Source organism: Limulus polyphemus, unplaced genomic scaffold (assembly GCF_000517525.1).
Source record: "Limulus polyphemus unplaced genomic scaffold, Limulus_polyphemus-2.1.2 Scaffold3099, whole genome shotgun sequence".
Classification (NCBI taxonomy): domain Eukaryota; kingdom Metazoa; phylum Arthropoda; class Merostomata; order Xiphosura; family Limulidae; genus Limulus; species Limulus polyphemus.
This window is the reverse complement of record NW_013668709.1, coordinates 42028-58877: the sequence shown is the minus strand read 5'-3', so window position 1 is coordinate 58877 and position 16850 is coordinate 42028. Positions and strand designations below refer to the sequence as shown.

At 35.4% G+C, this 16850-nt stretch overlaps 1 protein-coding gene across 2 annotated transcripts in view; it reads left to right on the top strand.

The window, feature by feature from the left end:
• LOC106468654 (26S proteasome non-ATPase regulatory subunit 9-like) overlaps positions 1-16850 on the top strand; it is a 47672-nt gene that overhangs the window by 14053 nt on the left and 16769 nt on the right. For both annotated transcript variants that reach the window (XM_013929087.2, XM_013929088.2), the window contains exon 3: positions 5404-5594. In XM_013929087.2, coding sequence (XP_013784541.1) covers positions 5404-5594 — 191 coding nt within the window. The remainder of the gene's footprint in view (positions 1-5403; positions 5595-16850) is intronic.

Genomic DNA, 16850 nt, shown 5'->3' with positions numbered 1-16850 from the left:
TAGATGCTGCAAACTCCTGAGACCCAGAATTGAAAAGGGTTAAAGACTATGATGGACCATATTGTATTATCATGGACACATGGTTTCTGAACAATGGTAGCAAGAGATTGTGTTGAGCTTTCATCATCTCCTAGAACAACAACATTATGCATCAGATTGGTGGAGCATTCAAGCTTCCCACTAAAAACAAAAGGATAGAGTTAGAAGCCATAAAGCAAGCTTTATTCTCTGAATTACTGAAAGCAGTGAATTGCAAATAAACGGTACCATCAACATAGTATTTGCTACTGACTCAAAGGCAGTACTGCATAAAATGCAGTGTGATTGGTCCACAGATGGGTGGCAGAAAGTGATGTAACTGCTTGGTAAGACCATCACTTGGATATATGTATATGCCAAGCCATGCAGGGGTAAAACTAAATGAGGAAGCTGACAAGCTTGTAGAAGAAGCCTCTGTTTAAAATCTAGCACAACTTTACTGGCATGATTTCGAACTTCTCTTCACTAGTAAAGTGAAAGTAACAATCATGAAACATCTTCATAAACATTCAGAGGGATGGGACTGCTGGAAAGCAAAATACTATATAGTGTATAGGGATAGAAAATCAAAAGATGAGGAATCAGTAGGACAGTATACTGCCAGGATACCACTGTTAGCATTGGTAAAGGAACTCTTCTATCTTGTGCAAGGCCTCCAGATGAGGGGGGTTAATGCCTGTTGGTGCAACCCCCAAGGTTTTGTCACCTAGTATTCAGCTCAATTGGACATGGTGGACCATATAGTTTTTCTTGTAAATTTGGCTGGTTTCAGTGTTCCTGTAATATTACTTAAACTAATAGAAGCTGAGAGCCAGGTGGTAAACATTTTCCATTAAAGAAAATTAATATAAAGGATCTGAAATTCCATATAAGCCACAATAATAGGACTCGGAAACACTTAAACTAAGCAAAATCTTTTCCTGCAACATACAAAACGTAGCTGCTTATGGATCAGTTGTAGTGTGGCTCTTCTTCTGTATGCACCCAATGAAACCATATCATGGGAGTAGTTTTCAAACAAGGTTTGCATTCTTCTCTATTATGTTTGTAGCAGATAACATGATCATAAATGACGTGTTGTTAGTATCTATTGCAACAAAGCAGCAACTTAAACCAAGTCAAGGAAAGATTTTCAAATGTGGGTCTACATGCACAAAATTTGTTGTCTTTAGAGGCCTTCTAAAGGCAACTATCCTATTAAAATGAGTGGTTCAGAATATATCCATAATAACAAAATAATGCATTTTTATGCGTGCGTGGGTCAGCAGTAATTGATTAAATTGCCCATAGGTAATTATGTTGATTAGTGTCACATAAACTAATGAATTAATCAAAATTACAATTAAATCAATTGTCACAAAAATAATCAATTACTCAAAATTAGGGTTTTTCAAATATGACTGTGTGCAATTATTCCAACCATTTAAGTAATTGCAGTTTTGCCATCAAACCTCTTGCTTTTTTCTATGGCAGAGTTTACTGAGGTTATTTGTTCCAGTCACTAATATATAACTGCTGGTTGATATCACTTGTTGCCAGCCTTTTATTTTCCTTTAATGTATCATGGTTGGAAGAACACTATTAATAGATTAATGGGAACATTGATTATTGATTAGCAAGTACCACTAATAGCCTAGCTCTAACAAGGGCTACATGAAAGCTAAGAGTTTTAATATTTTTAATACAGGAAAAATGGAAGTTTGTCCCTGTAAGAGTAGAGGTTACTGAGAGGTCAAATTTATTTTTAGGCATCTATTTTTAAATTTGGTGAAATTTGACTTTAATCCTAGTTGGGTATTAAAAATGACACACCCCCGAGGAGAAAATTGTAGGTTGTATTTTTTTTTCTTCTGTTTTTAAGTTTTTCATGTGACCTTACAATCTTAATGTTTTTTGTATAATTAAATGTTTATCTTTTCAAGACATTGCTATCCTTACTTGGTAAGTTTTTCAATGTATTTGCTTGTGTTTCAGAAGTACAAGGGAATGTAAGGAAAAAATTGACTTCTTTTTTTTTTTTAAGTCCATTCAACCTTGAAATATATTCATGTACAATATAACAAACTTAGGTTCAGAAATGCTACTCACCTTTATGCGGAATAGATAGCTATTACCTTACACCATTGGTGATAATTTTTTGGCACAGTTGTCAAGCTTTGAATGAAGTTCCTGTCATGATGCGTGCTGATATATACTATACCAGTTTGTGGTGCAACTAGTATTAGACTATAGGAGGGTGACACATCATTCATGTATGGTAAACCCAATGAGCACTCATGCTTTAAGAAAGGTTCATTCTTTCCTTGGCACTGCTTGGCTTCATATGTGTATTTTTTTAAGAATAATTATGGAATTTTTGTGCTTATTATTTTAAACATTTACTTACAATTCATCATTTAATTTTCCTTACCATTCTTTTCTGAATTTCAAGAAAAAAATTTCAAAATTATTTGTTATATTTTCTTTTATGAATTACATTTCTTTTGGTAACCAAATTATGAAATTTTGGGACAAGTGTTTCAGGGTCCTTGATATGATTAGTGTGAAAGTACCCTTTTGATAATAATCTATTGTTTGGGTTTTGATAATTAATCTTTAATTTCATCATTGTGACAATGACCAAGACCCACATACCGTAGATAAACCAAACCTACTTAAAAAGTAGAAAATAAATAGTGTTGTAGATTAGCTCAGCTGTTAATTCACATTTCTGACACCTCACAAAATCCTGACACTAACATTTGGGTGTTATTGTGTGGAAAGGCAAATGGTGGCACTCTGACAGTCATTGACATTACCACCATTGTGCACCAGGTTGTTGGTTTCATTATGATCTTAGATCCAAGATTTAGGACCTCATGCTTTTACTACTTCAACTGAACCTACCTTGTCTTTTGATGATTTGAACTTACTGTTTCCACCTCCTTGTTTTCCCTTCCCTTTCCAATGAGGAACAAGTAACTCAATCTTCTTACTTTGCTGAATTGTTTTCATAGGTGTGTGACATTTTTTCTCTTTCCCGTGCTACCTTGCTGCATGAGTTTCCTTCCGACTATCTTTTATTCCTCCTTCCCAACATTCATGTTCGTGTGTTTTTGTCTCACTTAGTACCAAATCCAATTTGTCTTGACATCCAAGGCTTCAAGACTATTCTGTTGTATTTTCTGTAGTGACTTTTCTAATTTACATGAGCTTTAGTTCCTTGAATCTCTTTTTTTCAAGCTATGGTATCTCTTTCTTCTTATTCTTTATCTCTTTTGTCCTCAGTATGCTAGTTGTTATTTTAGTCAACTTTGCTATCTGTCCCTACTCCATCTTCTTTCACAGACTCTACATTGCTACCCTGACAGTTTTCTTGGGAAAAAAATGCACCTATAAATTCTCTACTTTGACCTCAATTTTTCTGAAATCTCTTTAGAGTCACAATTTTTTTTTTTTTTCAAGCATTTAGTTGGTCAGGATCCCTTACTTTCTAGAGTTTTATCTTGGGGTCCTTTGTATGGCACCATTTGTCATGATGAAGTTTTTTTGAGAGGTTCCTTATTCATTGGAAACTCAAGCTCATCAGTAGTGATTTCTTCTCACTTTCAATCTCTGACTTGTTTGTTTCAGAGGGTCCTTACTGGTTTCTTACCCTTGATAACCTTGTAGGGTAACTCATTCTCTTCATCTTCTTTCTACTTTCTAATGTCTCCCCCCTCTAAGATTATGGAGGGTACTTGTTCGTGGAGTCACCCTTTGGACTTGGTCTGATGGGAGCTTCACTTCCAATTGTGCACACCTGTTAACTTCTTTCACAGAAGACTGTTGAGTCACACAGGTGCTTTTTCACTGGCTTTTCTTATGTTTCCACCACCTCAGATCCCTTGTGTCTCATGCACCAACCTTGTCTGGACTTGCACCTGTTCACAGATGCTTCTCTGTGAACCTCTTGACACCTTTATGTCAAATTACATCATGTTGTGGTTTCATCTACTTATAGTTTTTGTCTTCCTCTGGTCACTGTTCTCCAATTTTCACAGTGGCTGTAAGAAGGTGAGCAGTTAATTATTCCTTTTTTTCTGTAGCTCCCAAAACCACCTTATTTTTCACACATATTATAGAGATAATTGAACCAACCACATGGCCAATGTTGCCTTACAGAGAAATGAGGAATACTTCTCTAATCTAAAATAATTAAGTAGATGATAACAGATGGTGTTCAGCCCATTTGCCCCTCCTCAGTGCCTGTTGTTGAGTTGGGATTTTATACAAGACTGCTTCAGCAATATGTATATGTATTTTACCTTGTAGGTTCCACCAGGAAAAAAAAAAAACCTAGTATGATCTTGCCTTCACATCTGGCTAACATCTGCTGTCCTTATTCATGATAACTCGTTGAACAGTCCATCAGTGTAAGACCTTATATAGATGTGATGATACATGTTCAGTCAAAGCACCTCTCCAACATTCTCCCCTATGCAAATACTCCTTTTTATTTTCTTACTTCCCCACTCTCAAACTGTTGAGAGATTGATGTGAATATTCTCCATCAGGTTGGTGTAATCCCACTGATAGGAAGTAGTGCTCAGTTGTTCACCTGAAAGTATAGTACAGGCCATCCTCTACACTATTAACCAGATCATTCATGGTGATCATGCTAGAGATAGTTCTTGTGTCTGTTTCGGGATGTGGGTCTCTTGGATGATTTATACTGCTTCTCCTTGTAAGTATATCTTATGTACTGTATGGTCTGAGTTATTCACCCCATCCACACCACACATCTGTAGTCTGCTGACCATCTGAAATATACTGTCCATTTGAGTAGTCTTTTCATTCCACTTATGTATGTGACACTTTAGCATAATGCAAGAGGTTCTTTCGACAGTACCTTTGCTCAACTATCTTTACTGGGTAAAGAATATTCTCTGCATAAGTGGTTATTTATGAAAAAATATAATGCTAAGTGAGCTACAGTAAGGATAAAACTTTGTTTTGTGATATGGTACAAATTTGATAAGTGATTAAAAAATATATTTTAAAACTTGTTTTTGTGTATTTATTTTAGAACTTTACCAGGCTATTGCTTTGGACCAGATGTAAAAACCTGACTCTTGTGAAGAAATCTTGTAGTTTGACCAGTAATACCTGTCAGACTGGCAAAATTTTATTTTATTGTTGAATAATCTAGTACATAAATAGTTACTGAAAAAATGGTAGATACTTTATTCTTTTGTTACAATTAGAGCAAGGCATGCAAGTAGTTAGTTTTTAAAAGGTACTCACATTCTGAAATAAATTTTTAATTTGCAAACCTACTATAATTACATAGGTTTTTTCCATGTTTTCTATATTATTAAATATAATTATTTTTAACATTTTCAGGCTTACAGAATGACCACAAAACTTTAATGAAGGAAATAGAAGAAGGATTATTTTCACTTCATGCCAAAGAAAAAGTTGGGCAAAAGACTACAGAAAAAGCAGAAGATTTAGATAATTTTCAGGATATGAGCCAGTTGAAGCCCTTTGTGAAAATTGACAGAGTTGATACAGGATCTCCTTCTCATACTGCAGTAAGTTGTGTAAAAACATTGTATATATTAGGGTGGTTCAATCTTTTATGTGTAGAAATATTGGAATGTTGTAAATTGATACTAGTGACTTACTGAAATTGGGTTTTCCAATGAAAATGTATTTGTGAGTAAAATATTTTCATTGCTAACACTTTAACTATAACCTAAGATTCAGAATGAGTGTACGGACTACATGATCTCAGTAATGGCGCTATTATGCATCTCCAGGACTAATAGTTGGAAGTTGGACCACACTGGTGTATATTATTAAAATATAGTTATAGGAGAAGCTTTTTCTTATGTTTATAAAGAGTACTTTGTGCTATTTTGAACAGATTCTAATAGTACACTTATTTAGATCTTACAGTACAGGCTATAATTTTGTGAAGTTTATAGACCTTAAAAGGTTAAACTTTGATTATGAAGCTTCAAATAATCCAAATTTTCATAGCATTGTAAATGTTATGAAATTCTGCCATTTTTATCTTGTTTATTATACTCTTTGATATTTTTAACTTTATTAAAGATGAAATAGATAAAGATTACTGTACAATAATTTTTGTGGGATGACTGCTGTTGGAAAAGATTCAGATCTCTGTTTAACTATTTCTTGTTCACTTAGTTTACCTAAAATATTTCAGAGTTCATATAGCTAACAATAGATAGTTTGTGTTTGTTTTTCCTTTCATTTGACAGTTTAAGTGTATTTACCAGTAATACACTAATTTTGTTGACATATAATAGATGTTTTTTCTATTTGTATATAAAATCATTTCAAGATTTTTATTATGCTGTATAATAATACTAAACACAGGTTGCATTTTTACAAGTATGCAGTTGTGGAAGATCCATGCATTTATTTTACCCAGGTTTTTTATTTTATTATAGTTAATTGCTTATGCTCAATCACAAACCCTAACTAAGCTTATCTGATGTCTTCTCATATAATAACTTTATCTGTAATTTTCATACAACTATAATTTAACATGAAAACATTTACAGAAACAAAAAGAATGTTTAAGAAACTAAACAAAAAATTCCTAGATCTGAGGATTGTTTCTTTATTAATCCCTACAGGAGCTCCATCTAATCCATAAATTACTTCTCAAACCAGTTTTGTTTACTTTACATTAATGTAAGTAGTTATACTCTGCACTATCCAATCAGATTTAAATCTTGCCAATTTCAATTTTAAAAGCTGTGTTTTATTAGTAATAGATTGGACCACATGATGTGACATCTTAAAAGGGGTGGGAATGAAGCCTATAGTAATAAAATTATTAATAAAAAGGGAAAATCATGTGTAGAATTATAGGTTCTTAGTAAATATAAGCTTACAATTTCAGATGGGAAAAAAACTTCTAAAAATCAAAAATTTCCTGTTTACAGGCAAAACTCTTAAAAGTTGTGCAGAAATGAAAGCTTGAACACTTTATTTTTCATATTTCTTTGCAAATTAAAATAATTATTGCAAAAATAGTAAAATAGCCATTGTAGCATATTCTTAAAGTAAAAGTAACTATATATAACATCATATACCATTGTATGCATTTTTATGAGTTTTTTAAAATCTACATGCAACTCCCAAATAGATAATGAAATCCACTTATGAAAGATTAAAGGATAGTCTTTTTTGTTGCTTATGACAATCTTTTACATAAACAATATATTCACTCTATGGGAAAATTAGGAAACAATTTATATTGAGTTCTAGACATACTTATTAACGCTTTGACTATGATCTACTTACATTGTAAGTAGGTATGTGACTTTTGTAAAAGTTCTTTATAAAAATGAAATTAGTTGATGAAATAGTTTTAAATTTGACTTGAACAGTCCTAAGATTATGTACTTTTAGAAAAATAAAATATTTAATTTTGATTTTTTCTACTTTTTAAAATATAATATTCATCATTTAATGTAGTTATTTCCACTCAGACTCTGAACAGCTCACATGCAATGTGATTTTCATTTTGAGTATAAAAATACTGTTTATCTCACAGTTTTCACATTTGATTTGCATAATCTCTAGAACCTTCTTAATGAATATCAAAGTTTTTAAGGTAAATGTTTATATGTTTTGTTTCCATTTTCTCTATTATATCATTAACTTCAGACATCAACGTATTGTGCAATAAGATGTTTGCAATTAAGAAATGGAAGTATATACATACCTTTTAAATTTTCATAGAATAGTTTCAAACTTCTTTTTGTCAGATGCATAATTTCACATCTTTATCTTTTCACTTGTAGTTTATTTTTAATTTTCATTTCCAATTCTTTGTCTTTTATTCATTATCCCAAGATCAACAACATGTCCTGCACAGTGATTTGTTGTTATTATAGGGTGAGTCTCATGCACAAATTTCAAACACTTATGCTCTCACATGCAAATGACACCATCTTGTTTAGACATTTTGGTAAGCCAAACTACAACAAGTTAAACGTATAAAAATTATAAACATTTCAAATATGCATTTTTAAAAACAAATAAATACATAATTAATCAAAATATAAATGCAAAACCTAAGTGCAATCTAACTGTTTACCAAACAAATACATATAAGGCAATAAACACTTGCCAAACATTACATACTCCTCAAGAGAACAATGGACTAAGCTTATTTTCTATTTCAAACTACAGATCCATACACAGGTAGAGGTTTCTTCAGGCTATAACTGAATAGTGTGAAATCTGCTTTTTCTATTGGTTATAAACATGCCATTCAACTTCAAAGTGTCGCATGATAACACAGCTCTGATTTTGCAAGTGAGTGTGGCTAACCTGAAACTTAGAAATATTAGAATGTTCTTTCACACTGGAAGAAATTCTTGGAAGTTTCCCCCCAGCTAATGAGAGACAGCTGGAACTGTACTTTGACCGTCTATACCAACAGTCGGTATTAGGAGCTAAATAGTTTCTTGTGTAATACCTCTTAAACTTGAGAATTTTAACCACAGTGGGTCATGTGACAGCAAAAACTGCAGGTTTTTATTTTAAAAATAGAGGAATAAAACTTGGATAATATAAAAGTTTAAATTATAATGTACTTGATAATAGACATGTGCAGAAAGTGCTTTAAAGTCTCATCACGTTCAAAGAATTAATATATGTATATATAGATGTGATTCATAAACTTATTAACCTGGATGAATATCCATATTTCAGTTCCAAGACCATTCCAGTTTAGCTATCTTCCCCGTATATCTGCCATAAAGATTTGCATGCTACTAGCCTTTAGGCAACTCCTAACTAACTTCATGAGATTTTATGTGAATTGTGCTACTGAGTAATGACATCATTCGACAAAAGCCCTTCACCAATAGGAGGGTGACACAACTCCATGCACAATGACTCTCCCTATGCACATGCATTTGAGAATTTTCATTCTTCTCCTTGTATTGAACAGAAGTGTTTAATTTTCTTGTCTGCATTCACTTTATTGAGATTTGCATCATTAATGAAACTTTTATTTTCATTTTCTTTGGCTTTGTTTTAATTTTTATCTTTAATTTTCAAAGGGCATTGATTTATATTTGGTCCTGAGTGTTTAATGTAATTCACACTTAGGACTTATTTCTGCTGTAGATTTTTGAGGCTCGTTAACTGTTGGAGTAATTGCAGCCATTTTCCAACATGTTGTGAATTACCACATGCATAATGGGCCTCCTACTCCATCCCATCAGTTGAATTTCTTTCTCAACAGTCAAGAATGGTATGTTGGACTACGAATTTCACCTGATTTGCATTGGGTAATACTTTATTATTTGAGAGATGACCTTAACCGTTCAATCTCTTTCCTAATTTTCTTCTCAAGTATGTTCCTTTCCTTATCTTTTGCTTATGTTCTTTATTATTTTTTTCTCACTTTATCATCCATATTTCTTGGAATTAATCTTGTCTTTTCTACCTGCTTGTTTTTATTCTTATGGTGGCTTCTGTAGATTTTCATTCCTTTTCTGTTTAGCATGTTCTACTTTTTTGCTCCGTCCCTCTGTACTTTGTTCTCTTTGCGTCAGGACTCATTGGATCAGGTTACATTCCTCTCTACTCTACCCTTCTTTCTTCTTGTGTACTTCTTATTCATCTGACTCCCTATTTTTGTCTGGATGTGTTGAGGAATGTTCCTCCTCCCCCTCATTACCTGGTGTGTTGTTATGTGACTTGTGTCTTTTTTATTCTCCCAGGTTCTGTCCTCTTTCTAAAACTTCTTTACTGCTATCCCTCATCCAGATCTGTCTCCTTCTAACCTTCCACCCTGTATTCCAGGACTTTCTTATTCTTTTTTTTCCCCCTTCTACCAGAAGTGTAATTCATCACTCTTGTCAGTGTGGTTCAGTGATAACCTGTCTCTTCTCCTGCTTTTAGTATCAATTTCAGATGACAGTCATTTTCCATTTCTCCACCTTTGTCTTCTTCCTTGCTCCTCTTATCTTCCCATTTCATTTTTTCATCCCTCCAACCCCATCTACAGTCTTTCTCACCTGGTCTATAGTTGGCCATGGTTGATGTGTTGGACACCTTCCTACTTATCTCTTTCAGCATGTCCTCTATCTTTGTTCTATACTTTGTCCATCTTTTTCATGTCTTCTCATTCCTTGTTCTTCCTTTCAACTTAATGTCAGCCTTTCTTGTATTCCTAAGCATCATGAGGGCCTTTACTTGCCATATTTGTGACCTGGGGCTGGCATTACTTTTCTTGGACTATTTCCTTCTGTTAGCCCATTCTCAGATAATTCCTCTTTTCCTACCTCCCTTCATTTTCTAGGGCTATTCTGTTAGAGGGGGGGGGCTTATCCTGGGATCCATGTCCTTTCTCACACCCACTCAATGTTGGGTACCTTTGGACATTTTCTTCTTTTCTTGTCTTAACCAAGTTTAGCGTATCTTCTTTGTCAACAAGCTATAGCATATCTGACCACCAGGTTCTACTTCTCGTTCTTTTTCTGTGTGAAAGGTTCTTTTGCTTTTGGGGATCCTAGCTTCCCTGAAACCCTTCATTCCTTAAGGGCACACACTCATCTACTGGACCTTATGGACTCACAATTTTCATTCAAGAGGTTCATTGACCTCTTTTGTGAGCATTTCCTCAAGACCATGCCCATACTACTTCCTGCATACCCTTAATGCCATTTAAGCCAGATCGCCTTTCTTTGTTGCTTCCCTTTCTGTTGGGGGCCAGGACTTCTAATGTTTAGACATTGGTTATGCATTACTTCCACATCAATATGTGTGGTTTTCCCTATTCATTGGGCATGTTTGCATTCCTATTGAATAACTTGTTTATGTTTCGGTCAGTCTCGTTCATAATTTTCTTACACCAACCATCCATGTGGCTCCTGTTACAGGTCCTTTTGCTATTGAGCATTAGACATAAGCCTTTTCAAAGGCCCATTCTTGTCTGGTTGATCTTGCCTATCATTTACCAAGAGTTCAAACCTTAGTGGCAGCCTGCCTCCCTCACCCTGTCCACATTCTATCAACATAGTGGTCTCTTCACCTCCAGGTCTTTCCTGGGGGTTTGCTCTCGGTTGGACATGTTCTTCTTGGATGGATTTTGCCAACCTTCACAACTCCAGGCTTCCTCTCTTATGAACCACTGTTTGTCATCCTTTGGCTCTGGATATCAAATTTATCAGCCAGGCCTGGTCTCATCTTTTTCTGTATGCTCATCTTTCTATTTGTCTCCTCTCTCTGGTCCTCATCTTTACACACTATTCTCTTTCTTGAGCCCTATTGGTTATACCTTTTTGCTCAGCACAACCTTGAACTGCTTAACATTCAGATCCCATTTCCTTTTCCCCATTTCCCCTCTCTCTTTTGTTTCACCCTCATGCATCCCTTCTTCATTGAGTTATCTTCCCTCCTTACTTACACAAGGAATTTACCTGATCTGTCTCCTGTCAGCCTGGTCTTTCCACTTATGTGACATTATTTTTGTTACATTCTTGTAATCCTTCCACCATCCTTATCAGTGACTATGGAGGGTCTTCTGTCATTCATCCTTCTGCCACTCCTTTTCTCCTGGTGGTCCTACTGTAAACCATCTTTCTGCCTTTTTTTACTTGACTGTTTATCATTGGCTTGTCAGTCTCTACCTTTACTAGTAGTTGTGAGGTCTTGTTCATAGCCTTTTTCCTTTCATGATACCAAAAGGTGTTTTTTCCTCTGTCCCCTCAACTCTTCTTCTTTTCCTCTGTCTTTTCACCCAATTCCCATGTCTGACTGAGACCTTGATGTGGTTTTGCACAATTACATGCATGCCCCATTTGAGCCGTTGACTTCCTGACTTGTTTCCTCCTCTTTCTTGCCTACTCTTACCATTGCTCAAATGTTTATCCTATAGATGCTTTTTGCACTATTTTCCACTGCATTTCTATATCTCTCTCCCTGGGCTGATCTTTCCTTTTTCAGACTTCAACCTCTCAGAAGGTTAATTGTACCTCTCTCATATCTCCTTCTTTCTGCCTCTCACCAATTGGACCATTCAGACCTAGATCAACTCCTCTGTCTTGTTCGGTTTGTTGATGTGCTTTATCAAGAACTTCTCCCTTTTGGGGTACATCAACTCCTCCTGTTGGCATTTTTTATCTCAGGTTGTGGATACTCACAATCTATTTCACATTTCTTTGCACTTAATTCATTTTTTTCATTGCCTTACGTGCCTTCTTCAGTGGCCCTAGGACAAGCTATTCTCCTTTTCTACACCTTCTGGCTGTCTTATCTCCTGATGGTTTTCAGTTTCCACGGGTCAACATTATTCTATCATCTACCTGTCTTTGAGAAGAATATGTACTATATCTCTTTTAGAGACCCTTTTTCATTTATAGGACCCCACCAGGTGGATGGTGATTCTTCCCAGGTATATTTACCCAAAACCACATCAATCCAAGATTTGCCCTGGCTCCACATGTGCACAATATGAAATGGGGTGTTCTGCAAGACCATTTCAGGTATCCTCATGGTGTATATACAAATATGTACTTATTTGTTCAATATAGACTGTACCTATTTCATGAGCTTTCATGGACAAAGCCAGCACCAGAAGAATGTTCTGATTACTTCTCTGGCTCTTGCTTGCTTGTTTTTAAAAATAGGTTTTCATGATCACCTATTCACTGTCTTTAGTAAAAGACCTTTCCAGAATGAAGAACCGATGGAGATATGGGCACTTTCTCTGGGTCTCCCTCTTTTTTTATCAAGTGAAGCATGGGAGACCCTTTAGATATACAAGACTGTTCAGTTTCAGAGTTATTATTTAATTTATTTAGTGATCTAATATTTAATGATTATTTATTTTTCCTAACAATAGTGTTAAAAAATGTTTATTTTAAAAGTGATAGTTATGACAAGTTTTGTTTAATTAAATCTCTGTGAGTTGTACATTGTGTATGCAATTTAATTGTTGTACTAGGCTTTTGAAATATTGTTGAAGTCATCTTACTTGTAGCTGTCAGGTTTTATTTTGTTATGTGTAATATTGATGCTACTAGAGGGCTAGATATTTCTAGATTTTTGTCACTGGTTATAAATATGTGCAGACACGGAAGTAAATTAGAAAAAGTTAAATTGGTGAAAGTGAAGCTAGACTGTGTGATTGTTAGTTTAGCTGTAATAGGTGATATCTAAAGTGAGTTTCACACCTTAACAGAGATAAAGAAGAATAATTTGTTTTGTCAAAAGGTGTTCTAAAGTAACTGAACCTGCCTGTGTGGATTGTGATGAAAAGGAGACAATTATTTGAAGTTCTGGATACAACTGTGGTAACCCACAGGGTAATGTAAGTGAATTTATCGCAGATTGTATTTTAAGAAACAGAGTAGAGAAAAATAATTCATCTTTTCATTTGGGTTCTAAAGTGATTGAACCAACCTATGTGGCTTTTGACTAGGAAAGAGAATTGTTTAAGAGTTTTAGGTACAAATGTCCTGTAGTGTAAAGAATTTTTGTACATACATTTGGCTTGTTTTGAATATATTATTTTAAAACAAGTGGATTGTATGCTGTCCATTTATTGCCAACAAGTCACAGACACATACTGTAAAGAATTGCAGCCTCAATAAAAACTTGACATCCTTGCCACTAAGGTGGTAGACCATAGAAAATTCTCACTAATTGGACTCGTACATTAGGGAAATATACAATTGAGTACCAGTGCAGTGGAGAATGGAGTGGTGGTGACATTGTCAGTGTAGTGCAGGTCACTCCTCACATACATATCACTGCCACTTCTGTTCTCCTCCTACAGCCCGATGCTGTTGAATTGAGTATGCACCATGATGCTGTGCCCCACTCCTGCAGACAGTGTCTGTTCAGTAGAGTTGAGGTGAGTACTCACTATATCCAAATTCCAATGCCATGAATAGTGTGTCCTCTTCCCACAGCTGGAGTCCCCATAAGGGTCTGATGGTAGAATTGAGGTGACCACACAAGGTGCAGTCTGAATGTGCCCCAACCACGTATTGACTTTCCAACTACTTGTGTGTGAGTATTCGAATGGTCATGTTCTTATTTCTCCCATCCATGTGACACGTGGAGCTCTTATGCCTCTTTCTCCCTTACCTTCTGGCCAAAGAGTAATCCTAAATGAGACAAGAAGGAGTCTCCCACTAGTGTGCTCCTTTGGAGCCTTTGCCGTTGGGTGTCACACTCCATTGACTTCCTTTGGGTGTTTCCTGAAGAGAGCTCAGCTAGGTAAAATTTGTACTAGCCCATCACCACTTCAATGTGGGATTGTAGCTAAACTGTGTGCTGAAGTGAGGTATCATCTCGGAAGTTGACATTTTCCTTACCTGAAAATACATTTTTGATAGATACTAATCTTTTCACATGTTTCCACCCATCCTCCCCATTTCAAGTGCATACAGGGAGTTATTGTACATTGAGATGTATTGCCCTTCTATTGGTGGAAGGCTTTTGTTGCATGATGATGTTATCATGCAGTAATACAATTCATATAAGATCTTGTAAAATTAGGTGGGTGTTGTCTAAAAGCTAATGACATGCATATCTCTAAAGCAGATGCACAGAGAAGTTAGCTAGACTGTACTGTACACAAAGGTGAGTATATATCGGAAATACATATGCAGGTAAGGAAAATATTAACTTTTACTAGCTGCCATTTTAGACAAAGCTAGTACTATTCAGTATCAATATTGCTAATTTCAGCAGTGACAACAACTTTAAAAATACAACACATCTTCACTATCTCTATACTGCTTATGGAATCACAAAGAAGTAAATAGCATGACATATTGAAGAAAATTTTGTTATTACTCTATTCACGTAGTCAGTTACTTTTACAAGCTTCACATTCTATATGGCCATAAATGGATCTGTAAGTTAGTCCATCACACAACATTACAGTTTTATTATATAATACAGTAGCATATAAAATGATTGAGAGTGAAATGGCATATCATAAAGAAAATCAGCATGGATTCACTAAAGGAAAATCATTCCTTACTGCCAACTTTTTTATGGATGTTACATGTTATCTTGATTATTGATAGCTTGTACATGTGGTGTACTTAGATTTACAAACAGATTTTGACAAGATGTCACTCAAAAGTTTAGTTAATATCTGTGGAGGTTGGGGAAGGATGAATGAAAGGAAGCAAAAGTTGTTATTAACAGAATCTACCTGTACTCTTGTTACCAGTGGAGTGTCTTATGGGTCAGTTCCTGGGCATGTGTTTTTTCCTTTTTTTCATTAGTGGTATTGATAAGAGTATGATTAGTAAAGTTTTCTGGTGGCTTTGAAATCTGGGTACTTCCAGCTGTGTTGGTGATGTTTAGGTATTAAAATTACTTAAAGCACTTGATTAGTTGGACAGATATTTGGCAAATGACCTTTAATTATAGTAACTGCAAGATAATGTATTTAGTTTATCACAACTCAGAATGTGACTGGAGGAAAGGATATTGGCAGAGTGAAGGATAAGTCACTCAAGCCCATGAAGAAATGCTTTGTTGCTAGCAGCAAAGTTAGGGTAATTTTATATTGTATGAATAGAAATAACAGTTACAATCCAACAGATATAATTATCTGTCTACAAAACACTAGTTAGGCCTTATTTGAAATACTTTATACAGTTTGGCCTTCTTATTTAAGAAAGTAAATTGAGTTATTGAAAGGATTCACAGGAAGGCCACTAGGATGATTCCAGTAGTTGAAGGGTTATTTCATAGGGGTACATTAAGATCTCTTAACTTAAACTCCTCTTAAAAAAAAACAAGTATAAGTGATAATTTCATGTAAGTTTACGAGGTTATCTGGGAGATCAGTATGATAAAGTTCATTGGTTTCCGATATGGTACTTACCTCTTCTCACAAGATTAGCTATTCTCCTTCAGTGCTTCCCTCTATATGCAAATGTTTTCTTTACACATGCCACAAGCAACCTGCTCCCCCATGTCTCTCATGTAAATCATCATGCATCATCTCTAAACCAACAATAGCATATGCTCACATGACACATGTGACTCCCTCTACACTCCTCTGCCGAATCTTCACTTCTCGTTTGTCAGCGTTTGAGTTAAGATGTACTCTTTTGCCTGCTTAATGCTTCCATTGTGACAAACAATTTTTGTTTTCATGCTAAGTGGTTCCCTTTTTACTTTATTTTCTTTTATACCAGTTCATTCTTGTCGCTATATTTCTGCACTCAAATTTTGTGAACCTTTTCTTGTGCTATGAATTCAGTAGTTCACGTTACCACTTCAGGGATCACACCAATGACCAGTGTTTTTCTCAGGCCTCAGATGCGAGCAACCGTACGATGGATGTCTCTGCTTTTATACATCGGGAGATTGATCGCTACAACCTTTGGCCCCACACATTGCCCAGGTTTCTCCTAGATGACTGAACTTGTTCAGAATGACGAGGACTTTGATTGTCTTTTCCTGTCTCCAGAATTTGCTGTTCCTTCCCAAGTGCAACCCGAGGAATGACCTAGGCCTATTTCAGTTTACGAATTTTGTGTCTCAGATTTGTGATGTTTTATCCCTTTCCCCTATCTCTTATTCCCGCTGTCCTTCCTTGTTACATGAACAAGCTTCTCAGCCATTTTTGGTTTTCCTCCCTCCCCCTGATATTCAGGTACATGCAGATCAATTTGTCTCGCAAATTAAGTGAGGGGATCAGCATGCTGTGCCTCCCAAGGACTTCTGATCATTTTGCCCTTTCTTACCATCATGCAGAGTATCCATTTTTAGATCAGCAGTTAGATTCATTGTTACCTATTTGGGGGGGG